The 22,662-nt window shown below is 45.2% G+C and overlaps 2 protein-coding genes across 5 annotated transcripts; one reads left to right on the top strand and one right to left on the bottom strand.

The window, feature by feature from the left end:
* Positions 1 to 761: 761 nt before the first annotated feature.
* Positions 762 to 8,703, bottom strand: TTC9C (tetratricopeptide repeat domain 9C). 3 transcript variants are annotated; one of them, XM_057726575.1, is made up of 4 exons: positions 7,742 to 8,703; positions 7,025 to 7,319; positions 3,400 to 3,582; positions 762 to 2,434 (listed from the first exon to the last, which is right to left on the bottom strand). In XM_057726575.1, the coding sequence occupies exons 2-4, from the start codon at positions 7,260 to 7,262 to the stop codon at positions 2,340 to 2,342; spliced, it is 516 nt and encodes a 171-aa protein (XP_057582558.1). In that variant the 5' UTR covers positions 7,263 to 7,319; positions 7,742 to 8,703; the 3' UTR covers positions 762 to 2,339. The 3 variants fall into 3 exon arrangements, with proteins under 3 accessions (XP_057582558.1, XP_057582556.1, XP_057582555.1); XM_057726573.1 differs by having other exon boundaries at positions 7,025 to 7,655; positions 8,326 to 8,703; XM_057726572.1 differs by having other exon boundaries at positions 8,326 to 8,703.
* A 73-nt stretch (positions 8,704 to 8,776) lies between these two features.
* HNRNPUL2 (heterogeneous nuclear ribonucleoprotein U like 2) lies at positions 8,777 to 20,817 on the top strand. Of its 2 annotated transcripts, XM_057726571.1 has the most exons (14): positions 8,783 to 9,543; positions 11,467 to 11,602; positions 11,902 to 11,978; positions 12,170 to 12,309; positions 12,613 to 12,703; positions 12,791 to 12,903; positions 13,125 to 13,388; positions 13,562 to 13,684; positions 14,066 to 14,194; positions 14,742 to 14,910; positions 16,200 to 16,400; positions 17,455 to 17,528; positions 17,793 to 17,903; positions 18,021 to 20,817. In XM_057726571.1, exons 1-14 carry the CDS (start codon positions 8,997 to 8,999, stop codon positions 18,099 to 18,101), a joined length of 2,256 nt encoding a protein of 751 aa, XP_057582554.1. In that variant the 5' UTR covers positions 8,783 to 8,996; the 3' UTR covers positions 18,102 to 20,817. The 2 variants fall into 2 exon arrangements, 1 of the variants encoding a protein (XP_057582554.1); XR_009052595.1 differs by lacking the exon at positions 17,455 to 17,528 and having other exon boundaries at positions 8,777 to 9,543; positions 18,021 to 18,058.
* Positions 20,818 to 22,662: the final 1,845 nt, after the last annotated feature.

Here is a 22,662-nt window from a genome sequence, read left to right as displayed (position 1 = left end):
CCAAGGGTTTTAGGAGATCAGTGCCAGAACCTGGGAAGAGACCAATATATACATTTTTTATTATTTCACAGTCTCATAAAAACGTTTAGTTATTTTCTTCCAATCAGGATCCAAAGTAGAGTAACATTTTGGCTGGTGCCTCTTAAACTTCTTTTAATCTATAGGTTCCCCTCTCTTTTCCCTCGCAATTGATTGAAGAAATTGGTTTATTCATCGTATGATTTCAGTCTGGGGTTTGCTGATTACATCCCCATGGTATCATTTAACATGTTCCTCTGTCCAAAAATTACTTTCAAAATATATATTTAAATAAAACATTGACTAGAAAGTAGTATAGGTAGTATGTGATTTTGGCAAAATTGTATAGATGGTAGGTATCAGTTTGGTGGGAAACACTGTTCTAAACTGTCCCTTATGTGCCAAAGTATGAATCCTTATATCACCGTGAATACTTTCTTTTCATCAAACCCTCAAATCCTGTGTGGGAACCATTAAGGATTGGTAAGGTGAGCAGCTCCCCCCCTCCACAAACTTCTGAGTACAGAGATTTAGGTACCTCTGGCTGATTCCTTCAGGATGCGGGCTGGACCTCCTCCAGACCCACACCTGACTGCCTATCTTTGTCCACTTTCCCATTCATTAACATCTCTATTAGGAGCTGGCCTTCAAATTAAAGACTGAAATGGAAGTCTGACTACTTTGTCTCTTTGTAGTGCTAAAAAAAAAAAAAAAAAAGATTAGTGCAATAAATTTCTACAATACATTTTTAAAATCAGCTTTATTTTTTCCTCATTGATGCACGACATAGCTTACTGTAACATCAAGTCTTAGGGAAAAAAAAAAAGAAAAGAAAATCAGAAAGCAAAAACTGCCCTAAACAAATACAACGTACAACCATGACATGATTTAGCAACAGTCTAGGCTTAGAAATTTCAGAAGCTGGGAAGGGGAATGAAATACTCTAAAATATTTTGTTAGTTCTGTCCTTGGACTTAAAAGATTATTTGGTATAAAAACTTTCTGTCTGTAAGTTGATGGTTGTATTATTTAAAGGTATAGGAGACCAAAAGAGGGTCTAGCTCGTTGAGAGAGATGCATTACTGATAAAGGGAGAAGAGCTCGTGTACACTTGGCAAGACTAAGGGGTTTTTGTCTGAAATCTGTCTGTGGTTATATGATGGCTAATGGCACATGCTTATTACCTTCACTCATAAAGGCAGAGGCAGTGCTATTAATGGTCTCATTTACTCTGTAAAGCTCATACATTGTGGACATTATAACAAGTGTGCAGGATGACAGAGGAGCTCCCGGTTGATGAAGCCTCCTACTGAGCCACAACTGCACCAGATCTGCAGCCTGCGACCATGCCCAACAAAGCTTCCAGAAAGTTTTGTCGGTGCTTAAAAGGCACTAAGGAAAGAGAACCTTTCCTCACTGTTTCCATCCTCTTTAAGGAAGGGAGTTCTTGCAAAATACAAGGTGACGGGTAAAGAACAAATGTATGTTTTTATCCTGCTCTTTTATGGTATTGTTTTTAGAAGACTTGGTAAACTGTCTTTCCCATGTTTTTTTAGAAAAATGAGCATACTATAGATATGCACCTATTAAAATTTAAAATGTTTATGAGTGGTTTTTTTTGGCATGAGGGCGTTTAAGATTATAAAATATATACTTAAATGCTTGGCTCCAGAGGTTTTAAGATTGAACAACAGCAAGGACTGGAAATTATCAAGAGAAACAAGAGGAACTAGAGACTTTTGTGGCAGAAAAAGAATCTGAATGTATGTGGAACATGAAGAAAAAGGAATTATTTTTAATCAAGATGGTTAATTTCAAATCTTTCATCTTGAGCTGTATGGGTCCAATTTATAATGGTCTAGTTTCACAGTATATATTTGCCAGTTTGTGGTCTATGTAAGTTTGGCTTTGGGTATCTGAGGAAGTGAAGGAAGAAACTCCTTTCTGCCTACCCTTATTACTTCATCCTCTGCTAGACTTCTCCTTTGTATATGACTGCATCTAACAACATCTATCATTAACATCTATGACAGAGATATGATTAATTCCACCCACAGCTGATGAATGTTTTCTGGTTGTATTTCTCAAGGCAAATGTCCCCAAGAATACTATATATTAAAAGCTGTATAAATACATAGATGGAGAAACAAAAACAGACACAGACTATGTAAGTGACAAAGAGTTTGTGCAGAACTAGAAACAAAACTGAAGTTCACCTCGGTCAGAGGTGTGGGGCTAATTGCTCTTGCTGAGGCTCAGGTTTCCCCTCGATGGGTCTTTAATGGTTCACCTAAGTTCAAGTGGAGGGGTAGCTTTCTTCGTTAACCAAACATGCCCACGTAGAGCTGCTTCTCTTTCCGATGGTAGCTGCTGAGTTCCGACTGTGTTAGCTGAAGGTACCGCCGGACATTGGCGTCTTGGAACAGGGCAAAGAAGGCAGGAGAGGATTGTGAACACACTTCCATTTCTTAAAATCTTTCTATCTGCGTACATCACAACTACTCTATGCACTAATAAGTCTGGTTCGTTAATACCACTTTGAATTATTAAAAAATCTTGTATAGGGATGCTAACTTAAGCATGAAAAGGAGCTTGAAGAAACAGTTATTGTAAGAGCACAGCCGCTAAAGCTACTATACACTGGTGGCAGTTAATCTCTGTACTTGAAGGTAAGAAACGTGAACGATGGCTCATTATTTTATATCTTTATTAATTCATAATGGTTTTCCCTTTCGATTAGAGAGATTTCGCTGAATTATTGTTATGTTTGGGGACCCGCTTACTTCGGTAGCTGCTCTAAGCCAGAATGCAAATGGGAGGCAATTTTCAGTAGTGAACACAGGTATGAGTCTGTCATTCTTTTCACAATATCCTTTTTGCCTTGGAAACAAGCCTTAAATTCTCTCTCAGGAGGTCTGTCATTTTTCTAGGTCATACCTGGGGTTAGCTGAGCTAAAGGAGAAATGGATAGTTAAGCAAAGGCCAGACTCCAGCTGGAGAACTGGTAGAAATGAGGATTATCAGATGTATGTATTGGAATCCAGATCGTATTTTAGTCCCCATCTAGGAACTGAAACTTGAAGAACAACATTTTTTTCCCCCCACTTTTTTTTTTTTTTTTTAAGCTCTTTAGAAGAACAACATTTTAAGATTATTTCTGGAGGATATACAATATTGCTTTCCTGTGGAGGCAAGAATACAAGAGTAGAAGGCCTGTTCGTCATACATCTTTTTATACTTTCTGAATTCTGAACATGTGAATATATTATTACCAATTTTCAAAGTTCAATAAATTGAAAAATAGTATAAAACACTCTCCCACAGATACTAGCTCAGCGGGACAACTTTTCTGTACTTACTACTTCAATCCCCTTCTCTCACCTTTTGGCTGCCTATTGACAGCAGCCATGAGATAGTGCTGAGCCTGGTCATAGTCCTGCAGGTGGAAAAAGGCCACTCCAGCCCGATACAAGGCCTTGGCATTATCAGGCTGTCGCTCTAGGACTTTCTGACTGTATTCTTTCACCCGTTCGTAGTTTACTGGCTCCATCTGAAGAAGACAGGCTAATGGGGCCAAGTGGAAGGAAGAGAGAAGAGGGAAAAGGGCCTTGTTACACTAAGTTCCACTGCCCCAACAAGGCAGTACCAAAGCTAGAATGATATCAACATCATTCACTCATTCAACAAATACATTTAAGTGTCCACCACGTGCCAGACATTATTCTAGCCATTGGGGATACAGCAGTGAATAGGAGTTTACATACCTCACAGTTTACTTTACTATCCCCCAAATGCCTATTATGCACCTAGTGTGGGTCAGGCCCAGCTATAAAAGTTGGTAAGAACATGCTTTAAAACTTATTTATGGGGACCTCCCCGGCGATCCAGTGGTTGGGACTTCATGCGTCCACTGTGGGGGGTGGGGGTGGGGTGGGGAGGGTGCCGATGGTTCGATCTCTGGTCTGGGAACTGGGATCTCGCATGCCACGTGGTGTGGCAAAAAAAAAGAAAAAAAAATTTTTAACTCTTCATTGTATCTCTTCTACCCAAAGGCTCTGTCTTGAATCTCCCATTTCACCACAATGCTTGCACTGAAGCTCTGTTAACAACAACTGTTGCCATTAACTGTGTGAGGAAATAGTAAGTGCTGTGCTATGTGCTTGTTTAATCTTCTCATCCATCCTCTGAGGTCAGTATGTGTTAGCATCTCCATTTAATGGATCAAGAAATCAAGGCTTGCAAAGGTAAAGGAACTTGTCTAAGATCCCACAGCTTCTAGGTGGAATGAGTAAGAAATGTGAACCAAGGCCTCTCAAAAATTACCACCCTTCTCAATGATGATATATTATTTCACTGTTCCTTTGGATAAAAGAATGGGACCTCAAAACACAAATCTGTTTAGGAGGCAATGTTCAGGTCAACGTTCTGCCCTTCTATAATTAAGAAGGGAAATGCATTCCCTGTTTCATAACTGTGGGAATTAAACATAGTATTATTAAATCACAGTGCTGAGAAGGAAGGAGAATCAGGGCTGATGTCTGTGTCCCTTCTACAACATCCCCACCAAGTGGTCATATGGTTTATAGTTAGGTATTTCCCCAGTGTTCAACTAACTCATCACTGTAGCTTCATTTATTCATTTGACAACTAGTTATGGAGCACTGACCATGTGCTAGGTGGAGCTAGGAGCAGGAGAGAAGAGAAACAAGACGGACACCTTGATGTGTAAATAGAGCTTGCGTCCCAGTTCTCAGGTAGGAGGAATACACTAAGAAATTCACTTATTAATGCTTTGAGGAAAACAGAACTGTGCTGGGACAGAGATGAATGAGGTGAGAGTGATGCTTGCTTACAGAAGGCCTCCCTGAGAAAGTGACTTTTGGGCCAAGATCTGAATGACAAGGGTCATTCAAGGGACAGGCATTCTAGCCCAGAGTAGAGATCCTACAGCGCTGGAAGGTGGACACATGCTTTGTGAATGGAGGAGCCAGATCATATCAGGCCATGCAGGGAAAGGTCAGAGTTTGAATATATTCCTAAGTGTAATGAGACACCATTGGAGGGTTTTAGACAGTGACATGGTCTGATTTCCTTATCTGTAAAATGGGGGAAATCTAACTACCTTGCAGAATTTTTATAAAGATCAGATACTATAAATAAGCCGCCCAACAGGTAAGTTTCACTCACCTGTAAGTGAAATTTGTTAATTTTAATGAGTACGGAGCATCTACCAAGCACCCCCAAGCAGAAGGTCTATAGTTGGATAAGCCATAGTCTCTGCCTTCAAGTCCACCTGGAGAGTCAAGATATTTACAGGTATCTATCTCATTTCTTTGATTTCTGGTCAATTCCCCAATGCATAGTCTATTCTCTAATAATGTACAATATTCTGCAATAAGAACTTAAGCACTGCAATTAAGACTTCCCAGGTTTGGGACTTCCCTGGTGGTTAAGACTCTGCGCTCCCAATGCAGGGGGCCTGGGTTAGCTCCCTGGTCAAGGAACTGGATCCTGGCATGCCGCAACTAAAAATCCCGCTTGCTGCAACGAAGATCCCTCACACGGGCGACGAAGACCTGCCTGCCGCAACTAAGACCGGGCACAGAAAAATAAATTAAAAAAAAAAAGACTTCCCATGCTTAATTTTAGCTCTACCACTTACTAAATGTTTCCTTAAATCTACCTCAAAGGACTGCTGTGACACTTACATAGGTTTATATGTGTATGTGTGTAAAGGGCTTAAACATGGCATTTCATAAATGTCACCTTAATGAGCCTTCCTGACCACTACCTAACACTTCCATGCCCATGGCATTCACTATCCCCATTTTCTTTTTTTTTGGCTGTTCCATGCAGCATGTGGGATCTTAGTTCCCTAACCAGGGATCGAACTCACTCCCTGCATTGGAAGCACAGAGTCTTAACCACTGGACAGCCAGGGAAGTCACTATCTCCATTTTTGGCTTTATTCTTTTCCACATTACTTATTATCTTCTAATATATAAATTACCTCTCTTGTTAATTGTCCATCTCCCCATGAGAGCAGGGATCTTTATCTGTTTTATTATATGGCAGTATCCTCAGTACCCAATAAATAATTGTTGAACCAACTGAAATATCAGCTACTGTAATTACTGTCACCATCACTTGAGCCTAAGAGTATCTCTGGACACACACTGTAAAACAGCTAGATTTTCAACAAATCATAGCTGATGAGTGTTGTAGTTTAAAAAAAAATCATTTAAACAACTATTACAAAGAATAAAAACTACTCCTAATAACTTCTATGGCCTCAACTGGGACCATTAGAATATTTTAATATACTTCAAAATAACTTAATTAGCTCTATGGTTATTTTGCCTGCCATAGAACAGACCTAAGAAGTCTCCTTTCTTCTGACAGATTAATCCTAGTGATATTAACTCTGGAATCCATCTCACTCAAGGCCATTCTTATTCAAGGCCAGCTGGATATGAAAGATACTAGTTACCCAAGTTACCATCTAGCTGATTTACAGGAATGAGGAAAATGAGGAAAAGCTATCCAAAACATGTAAGATGGATGACTTACACCACCAGTTAAAGTGCCTTTTTCTCTATATTTTAAGTACTAAAGAAACAAAGCTCTAAACACAGGTTCAGTATTTTCTCTATAGCGTGCAAAATTCCCTAAACCTATAAGCATCACCCGAGTTTGTTAGAAATGCAAATTGATACACCCCCTACTCCCGCACCCCACCCCCCCACAACACACAAACCTTCGGCCCATTAAATCAGAATCGTGGGGATAGGGCTCAAGAAGTTATATTTAACAAATTCTCCAAGTGAAGTCTGAGAAGCACCGCTTTATAGAAACTCAATTAGACCCTGAAGATTGAAAATATATTTCAATTCATAGCAGAATAACTAGATGACGGCACAAAAGCACGTCAATGTTTTTCCCAACGTTCTTAGACTTTTCATGTCCCAGCCTTAAGACTCTATCCAGCCTTCAGCCCTGTTCTTACCAGCTAGGTTGTTGTAGCAGTCTGTCTGGGTGGTGTGCAGTACGTTTTCTTGTTCCGGTGTGAGGGCTGGGCCCTGAGGTCCCAGATTAGGTATCGGGGAGGGCAGACTTGGATCCAGACCCCGCAGCTGCAGCAAAGCTCGATGGTACCCACTCACAGCATCTCGGTACTTCCCTTCCCGGTAACACTGGTTCCCTTTCTCCTTGTACAGCTGGGCCTCCTGCAGGCGCTTCTCCATAACTTTGTCGCCCTTTGCTCTTGAGGAAAACTGGGAAGTGAAAAAGGGACCGCAGCTCTGGAGATAGGAGCAAAAGAGCCAATTTTGGGAGCCGACTTAAAGAAGACAGGAAATTCTTCTTCAGGAGGCCTCTCAGGGAATGAGGTTTGCTTGATTCTACTACAGCCCCCTCCCTTCTTCCGTGCAGTTATTTTTCAATCTCTAGAAGTTCAGGGAATTGATCAGGGAGAGAGCGTGGGAACCGTAAAGCCACAGATTAATTGATTTCCTAAAGCGGCGACTCCGGGGTGGGGACATTCCACGAAAGCTAAGGCCGTGCGAAAGAATGTGCGGCCGCCGTACGAACGCCGGCGGAATCGGCTTCCTCCTTTCCTTCAGACACACCTCCCCGACCTGGAAGTGGAAGGGAGAAGGCGGGGACGACCGCTAATGGAGCTGTAGGAGGCTGGCCTCCATCCCACCTCTTTGTTCGCACTTACACAGCCAGCATTTGTTGACCTCCGGGCCAGGAGCTGGGAAACCGAGATCAGTGCTGTCCGTGCACCCCAACCGCATGCCGAGGGTGACGCGGCCGCAGCGCCGCCCAGCTGCAAGTTCCCTACGCCCGGCGGCCAGCCCCTCGCCCCTGCAAGTGGCCAAACCCCAAGTTTCCCGGAAGGGCTTCCACGTAACGAGCCGGGAGCACGAAGAGCGCAGGGTCGGTTCCCCAGACAGTTTGGTGTCTAATGGATCGCGCGCATTGCTCCACGCCGCCCAATCAGGAGCGGCCCCGGAAAAGTAATCCCGCAGAAACGACCCCGCCTCTCCAGCCTCCCCTGCGAACCAACCCGGGACTGGGAGGGGGTGCGCGCAAGGAGGGCGGGGAAATCCCCTGGCAGCTTGGCCAATTGGAAAAAACCCGAGAGATCTTGGGAGACCAATCAGGATTGCAGATGGCGATTCAAGCGGACCAATAAGGCGAGGCCAGGGTGTCTGTTGCTGGGTAGACGTTGAAGGACTGAGGGAAAAGGAGAACCAGGGTTACCGTAGTCCTTAGTTTTGGAGAGCCCTTTTGTTGACTAACCAGAAAGAACATCACCAGTAGGCATTCACGCTGCGAGAGCTTCCCTGCTTTCCCTCTGGCGGTGGAAGCGGCTGCACGTATAGACAGTGACCCCTGCGACGACAGCGCGATCGGGTCGGACGGGAATAAGGGTGGTGACAGGGTGGGAGGGGCCTGTGGCGAGGGAGCGCCGGGAGGCTGCGTGGAGCACCGGCTGGAAGGACGGGCGAGACGGGGTGCGCACACGCCTCGCTGCTACGAGGCACTTGAGCCGAAGCCAGCCTTTCCTGTCTCCGGCTCCCGTGCGGCTGCGCCGTGAAGCCGCTGGCGGCGATTGGCCTAGGGGGTGAGAGGGGGCGGGAGGGAAAGGGAGGGAAGTCCGTCGTCCTCGGCGCGCGCCCGCCCGCGGCAGGGGGACCGACGGGGCTGGAGAGGAAGCAACTCCCAGCCGTGTCGCCTTGGGCTCCGAGGGCCGAAGGGGCGAGGAAGGAGGGGCGAGAAACAAACCCTACGTAGCGGAGGCTGCGCGCGGCCCCTTGCCTGCGTGCGTACGTGCGTGCGCTCGCTCGCTCGCGCGGGCTCAGTGCTGGCGCGTGAGGCGGAGGCGGGCGGCGGCGGCGCCTGCGCGGTCGGGCTCGGTCGACGGTTCGCAGGGGAGGAGGCGGCGGGAGGCGGAGGAGGCGGCGGCGGCGATGGAGGTGAAGCGGCTGAAAGTGACCGAGCTGCGGTCCGAGCTGCAGCGGCGCGGCCTGGACTCGCGCGGCCTGAAGGTGGATCTGGCGCAGCGGCTGCAGGAGGCGCTGGACGCCGAGATGCTCGAGGACGAGGCCGGCGGTGGCGGGGCCGGGCCCGGCGGGGCCTGCAAGGCGGAGCCTCGGCCTGTGGCCGCGTCGGGCGGCGGCCCGGGCGCGGACGAGGAGGAGGACGAAGAAGAGGAGGAGGAGGAGGACGAGGAGGCGCTGCTTGAGGACGAGGACGAAGAGCCACCCCCTGCCCAGGCCTCGGGCCAGGCCGCGCAGCCGCCGCCGGAGCCCCCGGAGGCGGCAGCCGTGGAGGCCGCGGCGGAGCCAGATGCTTCCGACAAACCGGCCGCGGAGGAGGCCACGGCAGAGTCAGGTGGGGTGAACGGTGGCGAAGAGCAGGGCACCGGCAAGGGGGAAGAAGATGAGCCGGAGGAGCGGAGCGGGGACGAGACGCCGGGATCCGAGGCGCCGGGTGACAAGGCCGCAGAGGAACAGGGTGAGGAGCTGGCAGCGGACGGAGCCCGGCTCCAACCTGCCGTGTGCGCCCCTGACCCAGCACCGAGCCCTGCACCGCGGGGTCCGATTTCCATCGCCATTTGGTGGGACTCCCCAGGGGAGGTGGCTTTCGTCCTCTGCCCACCTTTCTGGGGGGTTTGGCTACCTTTGGTGGCCCCACTCTCTGCAGGAGGGAGGTTCCTGCCTAACTTGGTTGCTTGGTGGTAGTGAATGGATGTAAGTGGGTTTGCATGCGAACTGCTTACGAGCTACCTGTTGGATCAGCCTCCCGCAATGCTGGTCATCTTTTCCTAAACCAAGAATGCACTGAGGAATTGTCGATTACACGGACAGCCAGACCAACTGTTGGAGGCTTCGGCCTTTGGGTTACCCGACTGTTGACTTTTTCGCCATAAAATTAAGCAATAAGCTCAGTTCGCCAAAGTTCGCTCCATCAAAAGCTCACTGAGTTTTTGCCATACTGAAAATCTGGAAATCTAACCTTGCTCCTGCTTTAGCAGCAGCTCCTGCTTAAGCAGCCTGTGGTGTGAGGGTGTCAAGTTTAGTTGTTAACTGTGGAAGGGAAAATCTTAATCTAGAGCATTTAGAATTAAGTTAGTTAACGCTATTTGGCTAGGGGTTTTACCCTGCCTGAATTCTTATGATTAAATTTTAATCTTTCATCTGAGAGGATGGATGGGCAAGTTTGTATATTTACTGTACACCTAGCCTCTTACGTGTAGGGTCCCTTCCTGAATTGAAATGATTGGGGTGTTAGTGGGTCCATTGAGTAACCTTGTGGAAGAGAATGTATAGAGTTGCCCCAGGGAGTTAGTGACCTTTCCTCCTTTGAAGTGATTGGATGGTAGAGCTGATCCATGTCTGTCAGAGTAGGGAAGAAAAGGAGCTGTTTCCCATTCTTACTTTGAAGTGGCTTGCTTTAGCTTTTTTTATAATACATTTTGTAGGCCTGCTGCTTGGTATGATGGTAAAATTGGAACCCATTCTACAGCAGTTACATGCAACTTGCAGATTGTTTGTCCTATGTCCTGGAACAAAAATCCCATTACATAACCTTTGACTTAATGTGTACCTCCAAATAGCAGATGAAAAAGGTTGAGGGATAAAGGACTTCTTTAAAGAAGTTATTATTAAAAACCTTGGTGTTGCAAACTACAAAAGTCCAAGGAAAAATTCTTTTTTTTTTTCTTTGCTCCTCCTGTAAAGAATGTTGCTAAATATATGACAACACCTTTCTGCCCCAAATTATGTGCAGTAAAGATGCAGTATTATTTATGGGTCTCTTGTGACCTAATGGTTTGCTCTTGGCAAGTTTCAGTAAAAATCTATGATAAAAATACAGCTCTGTATATGCACCAGCATCCATTTGCTATGTAAGTAAAGTTGTGGATGGCTGTGTTTAAAGCTGGAAAGGCAAACTCTTTAAAAAAAAAAAAAAATGAGCCTTCTGTCACATGAAGCTGTGGAATAGTTGGAAAATATAAAGTGTCTAGCTTAAATCCAAATCTGATAGTCAATAATCAAAGTTAAGCTATGAAGTTTTTAAAAAACTTATGGGATATTTCTTTTATGTTGTATTGGTGATGAAATCTGCAAGTTTGACCTGATTTACGCAGATAAATTTAGAATGCAAAAATTGCCCAATTTTTAATCTACTGCTTGACTGTAATTAGCCCATAATGTCTTTTTTTTTTCCTTGTTTTTCCTTTTTTTTTTTTTAAATAAGACCTGCCAATGACAGGAAGGTGATCTTTGGAAATAAAATATTCTGTGAATGTAATGGGAATAACCTGGCTCTTCTGACTAGACACATATGCAGGTCCTCCTTTAGTTTCTGTTGGTTCTGAGCTTATTCTACACTCCATTATGAAAAGTGCTGATTTTCTTTCCCTCCTTTTTGTAGGAGATGACCAAGATAGTGAAAAGTCAAAACCAGCAGGCTCAGATGGTGAGCGGCGGGGGGTAAAGAGACAGCGGGATGAGAAGGATGAACATGGCCGAGCTTACTATGAATTCCGAGAGGAGGCTTACCACAGCCGGTGAGGGAAAACAGTCCTTTTCATTGAAGGGAGTGTCTGCTCTGATTTTGGTATCCCTGATGTTGACTGGAGAGTCTGGAAAGAGGGGTGGATTAAAAGTAGAATAGGTTTTTACAGGCCTGAGTTTTAGATTGAATCTACTCTGAACGCTCCCGTTGCCCTTTTCTCATTTGTGGAAAGAAGCTGTCTACTGGAATTTTATATTCACTGATAGTTTAAACAGACATGATGTCATGCAGACACCTTTCAAATTAGAGGACTCTGGTTACATTGTATTTGCTTTTCTCTCATATGCATAGTTCAAAGTCTCCACCACCACCAGAAGAAGAGGCAAAAGATGAGGAAGAGGATCAGACTCTTGTGAACCTGGACACATGTATGTATAAGGCAAACAGGTTGGGGTTTTAAACCAGTCAAAAGTGATTTTGGAGATTAAAACTTCATGGCCTGCAGCTTTTAAGAGATTTAGACTTTGTATCCATTCTTGAGAACTGGGTATGTTTGTGTTCTGTTGGTGGCTTCAAGTTTTGGGCATTGGAGTAAACAGATTGCTTCTTTTTTTAACAGATACCTCGGATCTCCATTTTCAAGTGAGCAAAGACCGCTATGGAGGGCAGCCACTTTTCTCAGAGAAGTTCCCCACCCTTTGGTCTGGAGCAAGAAGTACTTATGGAGTGACAAAGGGGAAAGTCTGTTTTGAGGCCAAGGTAGTGTGTACAGCTCATTAGGACCATTCATTTATTAAATTAGTCATTAAACTACTATGTACTAGGCCCATGCCCACCAGTATTTTATTAGTGCAGAAAAAGGCATCATACTTGAATGATAATCTTAGTACCAGTTACCAAGAAATTGACCCTCATGGCTTTGGTTTAAGTTCATTGACAGTTGTTTCTCTGATATTGAGTTGTGATAGTTGTTTTTGGTTTGTATTAAAATCTTGTCTTTCTAACTCGGATTTTGCTCGAGTTGGTCAGAGTATCTGAAAGTTCCTTTTCTGACTTGGCCAGGTAACCCAGAATCTCCCAATGAAAGAAGGCTGCACAGAGGTTTCTCTCCTTCGAGTTGGATGGTCTGTTGATTTTTCCCATCCACAGCTTGGTAAAGTTATTTTTAACTTAATCATTTTAGTGTTTGCTGCTCTGTGGGAAGTTTGAGTGTAGGTAATTAATTTGCTGATTATTCTAGGTGAGGATGAATTCTCTTATGGTTTCGATGGACGAGGACTCAAGGCAGAGAATGGGCAGTTTGAGGAATTTGGCCAGACTTTTGGGGAGAATGATGTCATTGGCTGCTTTGCTGTAAGTGCTCCTGAAAGTTGTGGATTCGTAGCAAGGAGTGGATAGAGGGCACTGGGGATCAGTTTGCTTCCCATCAGCTGCTGTCTTTCCTGCTTTTGGTGCGTTGCTTGCATAGCTGCGTTGTGCAGCAGTCGGAGTAAGGGGGAAAAGAATCAGATTGTAAGATTAATCAGCCTCAAACCCTGGGTGCCCATAAGTGTTCTTGTCTTTCATAATTATAGAATTTTGAGGCTGAAGAAGTAGAACTTTCATTTTCCAAGAATGGAGAAGACCTCGGTGTGGCATTCCGTATCAACAAGGAATCCCTGGCAGACAGGGCCCTCCTACCCCATGTCCTCTGCAAAAATTGTGTTGTAGAATTAAATTTTGGTCAGAAGGAGGAGCCCTTCTTCCCACCGCCAGAAGAGTTTGTGTTCATCCATGCCGTGCCTGTTGAGGAGCGTGTGCGCACTACGGTCCCTCCCAAGACCATAGAGGAGTGTGAGGTATGCCAGAGAGTGTGCAGAACCTTGGTACTCATGCTTGGAACGGTGGGTGGGTCACTTTTCTTCTGAAAACTGTATCCACCTGGGGGCAGGGGAGGATGTTCTTAAATTGTGCTTTGTAAACATGACCCTCACTTATTTTTTATAGCATTCCTGGTTCTGTTTACTTGCAGGTTATTCTGATGGTGGGACTGCCTGGATCTGGAAAGACCCAGTGGGCACTGAAATACGCAAAAGAAAACCTTGAGAAAAGATACAATGTCCTGGGAGCTGAGACTGTGCTCAATCAAATGAGGGTGAGCTGCTGGGCTGGGTTGTCAGCTGTGTATTTGGTCTTGAGGTACCAAGAAACTTATGTATATATCTCTTCCCAGTGGAGCTGGTCTTTCAGGTGTCTGAGAACAAGGGCCCCACAAATAAAGAAATGAGTACTCAGTATGTGTTTATGGTAGATTTTTTTTTTCCTTTGCTGTGTTGTCAAATTTCTGAAAGCTGGTAAAGTCTGGAGTATATCCAGATTGAGACTGGGAATGAATCCGGTAGGAAATGGACAAGATTCATAGCACTGAGGAATGGCAGGGGACTGATGTGGTAGTGTTGGTGGCATTGACCAGTGACTCTTGGGCTTTCACTTACCATGTAACTTCTTGTGTTTCTCTTCCTTTCGAACTCATCAGATGAAGGGGCTCGAGGAGCCAGAGATGGACCCCAAAAGCCGAGACCTTTTAGTTCAGCAAGCCTCCCAGTGCCTTAGTAAGCTGGTCCAGATTGCTTCCCGGACAAAGAGGAACTTCATTCTTGATCAGGTATTGTTCAGACATTCGAAAGAAACCTAATTTAACAGTAGGTCCAAAGATAAAAGAGTTGGTATCCATTGAATCTGATAAAATTGCACAGTCAAAATAGGGTGCATGTATAGAGAAAGACTAAATTAAGGAACAGAATCAGATTACCTAATTATGACCAGGTAGTTGTGTGTTATGGTTGTAATGTTTTTTTGAACTCAGAGATACACCTCTTAGTGTTTTTACAAGAGAGTGTACACTTGAGAACTTGTACATCTACCCAGGCTATAAAATGTATTCTAGAGGCAATGGAAAGAGCATTGGAGCTTTGGATTCATGGCTCCACCAATTACTAGGTTTGTGACCTTGGGCAAGTCTTGGCCTCTCTGAGTCTCAATTTTCATGTTGTATAAAACAGGATAACATTATGTAGCTTTTGAAGAATTCAAAGAGATTGTGTAAATAAGACCTCTCATCTAGTGCCTCCCTTGTGAAAGATGTTCAATAAGCATTGGTTGCATTTGAGTTTAATTTTTATTCTTAAATTAACTATTACTTCTGTCGCTAGTGTAACGTGTACAACTCTGGCCAACGGCGTAAGCTATTGCTTTTCAAGACTTTCTGTCGGAAAGTGGTGGTGGTTGTCCCTAATGAGGAGGACTGGAAGAAGAGGCTGGAGCTGAGGAAGGAAGTGGAGGGAGATGATGTGCCTGAGTCTATAATGCTGGAGATGAAAGGTGGGCTAAACTCTACAAGTTAGGGGTCCTGACCTTGGTCCGTGCACATCTCACTAGGGCCTCTTAGCACCTGGAGGATTCTCCACATGTGAGGTGTAAATCTGTGGAAGAAATTAATGGGTGTGATCACTTGTAGATTAACGAATGAGCAGAGTGAATGGTGAAGCAGTAACCCCTTGATTCATTCTGATAAAATACAAAAAGAGAAACGGTGATAGGCCACAAGATAATTAAAGCTCAAGGCAGAGGCTTGTCCAGTACTATTCTAGACATAGGGAAAGAGTGAATGAAACGAAGCTCTGCCTTCATTGAATTTATATTCTAGGGATCAGACATTCTTGTGGTTCAAATTAAAATGGTGGTGGTGGGAGTAAATGATCTCATCAGCATATTTTCATTTCTGATATCACATTAGGCTTGTTTTCTTATTTTTGTTGTTTGTTTGTTTTGGTTTTTGATATGGTTCAGTACAAAGCCTTACATCAAGGGTCCCTAGAAGGCAAAATTAACTATCTTGATTGATCTCGTTTTTTGCTGTTCACCTCAGTTTGGTTTTTCCCCTTGCTGCCTTCAGCTGCTGGCATCCCACCTGAGCTATCAACGCTGGCCCTTTGAATTCTGATAAAGGGAGCTGGTTACATATGTAAAAGCTGGATTCTCCAAGTTTACTCAGAATGAACTAGGCTAGTCCATAACTGATACTCAGGCACTTGGAGGAATTTAGGTCAGCTTTGTAAAACTGAGGGCTAACTGGATTCATCTAAGAATCAGGAGAGCCTCACTGAACTGAACTCCACTGGGACTCAGCATCTGAACTTAATATCTAGAGACTGGCAGGTGTGCTGGCCCATCATACACAGGTGGTTAATGAGACCCCCTACTCTTGTTTTTTTCTGTTCTCCTTGTATAGCTATGTAAGTGCCTTTAGGCTTGGGTCAGTGCCTCCTTGAGTCTCTTTTACAAGTGTATTTCTTATCTAACCAACACCAAAACTTTCTCAGTTACTTTTAGCCTCTGGCTGCCTGCTTCTGTCCTGATAAGAAACCTTAGCCCAGTTCACTCTTAATTTATTATGGATCACTTGAGAACTTGTACATCTACAGTTTGCAGATAGCCCTTTGCCTGGGGCTGTTACAATTTAGGGAAAACTCATAGAGTGAACCCAGCGCATTTTTTGTGCATTAATAGAGAGGCTTAGAAAATCTGATTCTTCCTGTAGTGGAGTTTTCATTATGAGATCTTACCCATCTATGCACTTTGGCCCACAAGCTTCTCTCTTACTCTTCTAGCCAACTTCTCTCTGCCTGAAAAATGCGACTATATGGATGAGGTGACATATGGGGAGCTGGAGAAGGAGGAAGCTCAGCCCATTGTCACTAAGTACAAGGAGGAGGCGAGGAAGCTGCTGCCCCCCTCCGAGAAGCGGACAAACCGCCGAAACAATCGAAACAAGCGCAACCGGCAGAACCGAAGCCGAGGCCAAGGCTACGGTGAGTCCTGGGGACCTGCCAGCCCCAGCCTCAGTCTGTTCTCTGTGCTGAGTGCAGCAGGACCCACAGGGAAAGGCCAGGTGAACCAAGTCAGGTCACCAACAATAAGGAAATCCCTTCTTTATGGAGCTTGTCTCTTCCTGTCTTTTACTTGCAGCTTCTTGTGCTTTTTCTATAATCCTTAAACAGAAGGTAGTTATTTTTCAAGAAAAATATTTGTTTCCTTGAAAAGCAATGCTTGAGCCTGCTCATTTATGTAGTTTTCATTTTACATATGGGTTTCCCCTTCACTATGGTAGTTTATCTGAAGGATTTGTGCGGTGAAATCAGATGCCTGTCTTTTTTCTTGCTGCTTTGTCTGTTGGATCAACCCAAATGTAGAGACCAGAAAGTGAATGCATTATTCAGTAATTTGGGGGGGGTTACAAAGTCAGTTAGGTTATTAGTGGAATTAATTTCCCTCCTGAATGTCTAGTTTGTCAGTTAACCCTCCTCCCCAGTGTGCAGTCACTGCTCATTAAAGATGTGTGTGTGTGTGTGTGTGTGTGTGTGTGTGTGTAATTATAAGTGTAAGTCAACAAAATTTTTGAGTGCCTGCTACGTGCTAGGCACTGGGAGTACCAACAGTTCCTACCCTGGAAGAGCTTATCATTTAGACATTATTCATTTGTATAGAATGGTGGGTCTGGATTATATGAAATCCGAGATCCCTTCCAGGGCTGAAAGTCTGTGACTCTACGAATGGCAGTTTTTACTCGTTTCTAACTCTGCCATGTATCCTTTTGCCATCTTAAATGTTTTGCAGGAATTGGGGTGCTTCAAAAGGTGAAACCAAGGTGGCTTGGTTTTCTTGTGTCTCTATTCCTCTGCCCTCCCCCCTCAGACTTTTTAAAAGATCCTGGCTGGTGCTTTAATTAACATTGTGTGAGCCTGACAGAAGCAGGCTTCCTATTCCCCCAGATTTGCCTTTGGCTCCGACTTTTTGATTTCCACTCAGATGTGGAGCCATGACCCCACGCCAGCTGTCTGAGCGCGCTCTCCATTTCTCTTCCAGTGGGCGGGCAGCGCCGAGGCTACGACAACCGGGCCTACGGGCAGCCGTACTGGGGGCAGTCTGGAAACAGAGGGGTGAGTGCAGCTCTCCTTCTGCTCCTCCCTCTGGGCTGTGATAGCCATTCGTATTGGCTTGGGGGAGCAGAGTGGTTTGGGCTGTTTTCTCAGGGCTTAGGGTTTTACCCATTTAATTTGTTCCTCTGGAAGAATTTATCCTGGGAAGATTAAGCCTGTTTATAATATCAAGCAAAGATGTGTCTCATTTAAGACGGGGCATAACAGTGGATTGTGATGCTGAAAACCCATACATCTTCACTCTCTCTCTCTCTCCTTTCTCAGGGTTACCGTAACTTCTACGATCGATATAGGGGAGACTATGATCGATACTACGGGCGAGATTATGAGTACAACAGATACAGAGACTATTACAGACAATACAATCCTCGGGATGTAAGTATCACCTGGGGATACAGAGATGAAGGGGGGCAGGACCAGAGGGATGAGTGTCATGTCTCTCTGTCCTCAGCCAGCTGTGGCTCCAAGTGATGGGTTTCCCCTTTCTTCCAGTGGCAGAATTACTACTACCACCATCCCCAGGACAGAGACCGATACTACAGGAACTACTATGGTTACCAAGGGTATCGGTGAAGCCCCTGCCATTGTCGCCTGTCAGCCATGAAGCTGAATCTCTGGGGGTGCCAAGCACCCCCCAAAACACAACCAAGGAAAACAGGGGCTGTCGGGGTGGGGCTGAGCTGCCGGGGAGGGGCGGTGGGGGGAGGGTGCGCAAGCAGGGGTGGGGGAGGGGGGAGGCGGAAACAAACAACAAAACTGTACATTTTTTTTAAAGTTTGTTGAAAAGAATATTGTCTTATTCTATAAAACATTTCAAACCTAGTTAGATATTTGTAATCAAAAAAACATTTGCTCAGAAAGCAGCACTTAGGGCTGCCTGTCCTATACCCTGCAGTTGGACAGGAAAAGAACTGAAAATGTCACTCTTCTGCCATTCTAAGGCAGCTGGACTGGCAGCCGAGTGAGGGAGAGTGATGGCGAGGTGGTGCAGAGAGGGCGGGGAGGTGTGCGAGGGCACTCTCCATAGCAGTCAGGAGCGGGAACAGAGGGAGAGCTTGTGACTGGGGCAGTGAAAATAAACGATTGGCTCTTATCAATCACTTGCACCAACTAACCGTTTGTATTTTCTTTACCGACCTTTCCCTCTTGGGATATCTGGTCCGGTGGGCTGGGAGGCCATAGTGTCCCTATCTCCACCTTCCTGTGCCTTTGTGCTGTTTGGCTGAGGCATGGAGACTACCAGTTGGGCGCTTCTATTATATAGGATCCCCAGGCCAAGGAGGCTGGGGAGTGTTCCTGATTGCAGAGCAGAATAGCTTGCAGCCTCTATGTTCCTGTTAATGGATTTCCATAAAATCTGGGGGAAGAGTTGGGATTGCAGCCCTCAGCCTGAAGGTTGTGATTTGCTAGTCTCTACTCTCTGTCTTCCAAGGTTGAGACAGGCGGGAAGTCTCTGAAATCATCTCTGTTAGAGAATCTGTCCTCTTATAGTTCAAGAGAAGGAACGTTTCTCAGGGTTTCAGCTCACACAGGAACGAAGCAGGATTCTTTTCACTGCAGCAGGATATGTATATAGGTGAATCCTGTGGTGTGGGCTACTAGGCCCAGGTGCTGAGAATAGCAACTATTTTATACAGTGGGGAGGGCCGGGGCCCTGCTGGCTTTTTTGATACACAGGTAGGGAGTGAATAGAAAAGGGGGGGGGGGGGGTGGAAGGCAGCTCAGTAGGGCTGCTGGAACTTGGGAAGAGCGTGACCGTGAGCGAGTGCAGCGTGTGCATGAAAGGGAGCACCCCTTCCCAACTTGTTGAAACAGGATCCCTCCTGGGGTGCCTTCCCTGTGTGTCCCTGAGAGGCCTCTAGCCAAGAGACTTCAGTCGGTATAGTTTTTGTTTGTAACTTTACCAACACCCTCCCAGTTCTTGACAAACAGCTTCAGGTTGCTGGTTCAAGAATATGGGTGGGATGTGGGACTGCTTTTTCAAAATTGAGCTTCAGTTTTCATTCGCCTTCCTTCTCAGCATTGTGTCAGCCAAGAGCTTACTCAGCAAACACCACGCATTGCTGCACTTCCTGACGAGGGGAGCCCCAGGTTGTGCTACTAGAAAATACTTCACTTCCATTTCCTTACCTGGGCAGTAGTCCTCTGTTGAAAGTTTTGTGCTGAGATTTGATTTCTCTCTCCCTCTCCCACGGTTACTGCCGTGCCCAGGAGAGAGCTCAGGCCCTCGTTCTGGCCCTCTAGTTGCCCGTCTGACACACCCTTCTGATCCACAAGGACCTCTGACCTGGAGGCCGGAATGAGGGCCGGGTAGGCAATGTTTGCTTGCTTATAATGATGTCCTTTCTCTGGGCACCTGCTTTTTCTGTGGTGCTGTCAGATGATTTGTGTGTGGCAGTGGGTGAAGTGATTGCATGAATTTTTCTGTAACCCACTAACTTTTTATTATCATTAGGGGAGTTTTTGAGAAAGCTTTGCTTATAGTGTCAGGGCAAGGAGATAAAAACTGGAGCCCAAAGAAATTCCCTTAGGGCAAGATTATGTTATAACAGAAAATTGACTTTGAGGCAGAAGCTGCCACCCCTATTCAAACGTTTAGTCCTCCAGCAAATAGCATCTTTTTATAGCCTAGAACATGGTTTGAGGATACTAGGCCCTCAGGGCCAATGGGACAAAGCTTAAGCTGCTTTGGGGTTTTTTTTGGGGGGTGGGGGTGGGGGAGGTACTTGCTATTAATTTTTGACACTAGAAAGTCATCCTCTTTTAAAAAGCTTTTTCTAGGTGGGTGGAGAGTGAAACTGCCACATCCTTGTCAGTTTAGTCCAAGAGATTACTCGCAACAACAGTAGATGTCTGGGTTTTGTTTCTGTCTGTCTTTTTATTATGAAAAAACAATGTTAAGGGGGGGAATATGGATTAACAGGAGGGATCCCTAGCCTTGTTTTCCTTAGAAGACTTTAGTATTTTATCAGACGTCTGTTGTAGTTGTTATAGATGGAAAAGCTTGTGAGAAAAACAAACACCACATGGAGCCTGTAAATGTTTTTGCACAACCTGTAAAGCATTCTTGGAAGTGGCCAGTAAAAAAGGGTTTTACCGTTTTAAAAAAATGTAACTGTGTCATTGTTTACATCTGTAACTTTTTCCTCCCCTGTTCTCATTACAACATTCTGGCAAAAAATGTAGGCACGGTAGCTTCCAGTTTTAGAATAAATAACCATTTGGATTGAGTTCACCCTCTCTCCTGTGGCTGCACTGACTGGGTAGAGTGTGTCATTGGGGGATTATTTCTGATGCTGCTCCTCAAGTTGTACTGGGTTCCTGCCAGCAGTGGCTGTCCTCTTTCATGGCTGTTTCTCCCATCCTATTCTGCCATGCTCTCCCTTGGGAGCCAGTCATACCTTAACTCAGGGTTTGTTGGCTTACTTCAGTGCTTGCTTTTACTAAGAGCTTGAGCCATTGGAGTAGAAGAAAATAAATTATAACTCATGACCTCTGTGTATTTGGCATATACTAAAACCAGTTGGGTGCTTGAAGTTAAATGTTGGGTTCCATTTAGGAGCCAGATAAGTTTATTTATGACTAATTACCACTTAGGAGGAAAGCCTGCTTATTCAATAGATGTTTGATGGGGATTCTTTCCTAGTGAATTTGTAGAATGAGAAGGTAACTTTAATTGACAAAAGCACTACTGCATTACTAGCATGGAACTGATCTTGATTGTAATTTCTCATACATGGTCAGGGACCTATTAAGGCTAGGATGCCGCAGTCTTACGACATCTAGTGTTTTGAAGTAGTGGTGGTATATAGATCTAGTTACTGCTCTTCCCTGTGACCCAACACTGATTCCCACCTCAGGGGCTTACAGTTTTGGGTCCAAAGGCTATCCCTGATTTCAGTGTCTGCCCATTCTCTAGGATGTTTAAAGTTATTCAGTGTTACAGCTGATCATTTTTAATGGTTGTTACTAGCTCATGCTTTCTCTCTAGTAACCTCTAAGCCCCCCTTTATCCCCAACTAGGGCTGCAGCCATTCACCCCTAATGTGATGAGTATGAAAATTAAGCGTGTAGAAAAATTGAGCAGAGGCTGCTTTTTTTTTAATAATCTAATATATTACATTTATTGAGCACTTCTGACTTTTTACTAAGTCTGCGCTGATGTGGAAATTTTCATTTACTCCTCTGGAATTTGTGATACCGTAGTTTGAAAAGAGATTCTTGAAGTGCCTTCTATGCCCTGCTTGCCATTTAAGCATATATAGTACAATCCTTAGGTATTTGAATGCCTGCTACATGGCAGACACTGACGGGATGCAAAGATTAAAACAGACTTGACGGGACTTCCCTAGTGGTCCAGCGGTTGAGACTCTGAGCTCCCAATGGGGGGTGGGAGGGTGGTGTTCCATCCCTGACCAGGGAACTAGATCCCACGTGCATGCTGCAATGAAAGAGTGCGCCTGCAGGCAACTAAGACTTCAGCACAGCCAAATAAGTAAATAAATAATATAAAACAGACTTGATCCTTCAAGGAGTTTTCAACGGACACCAAGAAAGAACTAAGCAGGCTCCTGAAATGAATGGAGGTAGGTCGCCAGTTAAGGAGGGTAACCAGGTTACTTTCCCTGGCTGCTTCCTCTCTAGGGTGAGGAAATTAAATATCTCCAAGGCCTATCAGGGCTCAGAATTCACCAACAGCTGGGAAGCTGCTATTCCTGAAGGTGCCCCAAGTTCACTGGGTACCCCTGGAGCCTACAGAAACGTCCATAGGAAATTAAGTTCAGTTTCTGGTAGAACCCCCGTTATTCCTTTGGTTTCCTCCCTGTGTTCCCCTCCCCCTTGCTGTCATCCTGTGTGAAGGCATGGGGAAGCTGGGGGTGATGTGCTATCCCCTTCCTACTGCAAAGCGGCCTCTGACAGCCCCCTACCCGAAAGTGTATGCCAGGACAAAGCATGAACTGACCCAGGCTTCCCCCAGGAAGGATGTATCCCTGAATGGGGGGTGAGGAATCTTGGCAAACCACGAGGAGCAGACATCCTGAGACTGTTACCTTCTCTGCCTTGGCCCCGGTCCCACCTCCGTATGTCTTTCCTTCCCTTGGAAGGAAAGGGCTTCTAGAAAGGCATCCTGAGG

The sequence above is a fragment of the Hippopotamus amphibius genome, chromosome 3 (genome assembly GCF_030028045.1).
Source record: "Hippopotamus amphibius kiboko isolate mHipAmp2 chromosome 3, mHipAmp2.hap2, whole genome shotgun sequence".
Taxonomy (NCBI): domain Eukaryota; kingdom Metazoa; phylum Chordata; class Mammalia; order Artiodactyla; family Hippopotamidae; genus Hippopotamus; species Hippopotamus amphibius.
This window is presented reverse-complemented; position numbering and strand designations above follow the sequence as displayed.

What these genes read in the sequence shown, in the direction of transcription:
- TTC9C (XM_057726572.1), bottom strand. An exon ending in CTGCTACAACAACCTAGCTG is followed by an intron (nt 3,583 to 7,024) that starts GTAAGAACAGGG and finishes TGGCCCCATTAG; the next exon opens with CCTGTCTTCTTCAGATGGAG. An exon ending in TGTCAATAGGCAGCCAAAAG is followed by an intron (nt 2,435 to 3,399) that starts GTGAGAGAAGGG and finishes CCCTGTTCCAAG; the next exon opens with ACGCCAATGTCCGGCGGTAC.
- HNRNPUL2 (XM_057726571.1), top strand. Translation starts at nt 8,997, where the DNA reads ATGGAGGTGAAGCGGCTGAAAGTGACCGAGCTGCGGTCCGAGCTGCAG. An exon ending in ATGTCATTGGCTGCTTTGCT is followed by an intron (nt 12,904 to 13,124) that starts GTAAGTGCTCCT and finishes TCATAATTATAG; the next exon opens with AATTTTGAGGCTGAAGAAGT. An exon ending in TATAATGCTGGAGATGAAAG is followed by an intron (nt 14,911 to 16,199) that starts GTGGGCTAAACT and finishes TTACTCTTCTAG; the next exon opens with CCAACTTCTCTCTGCCTGAA.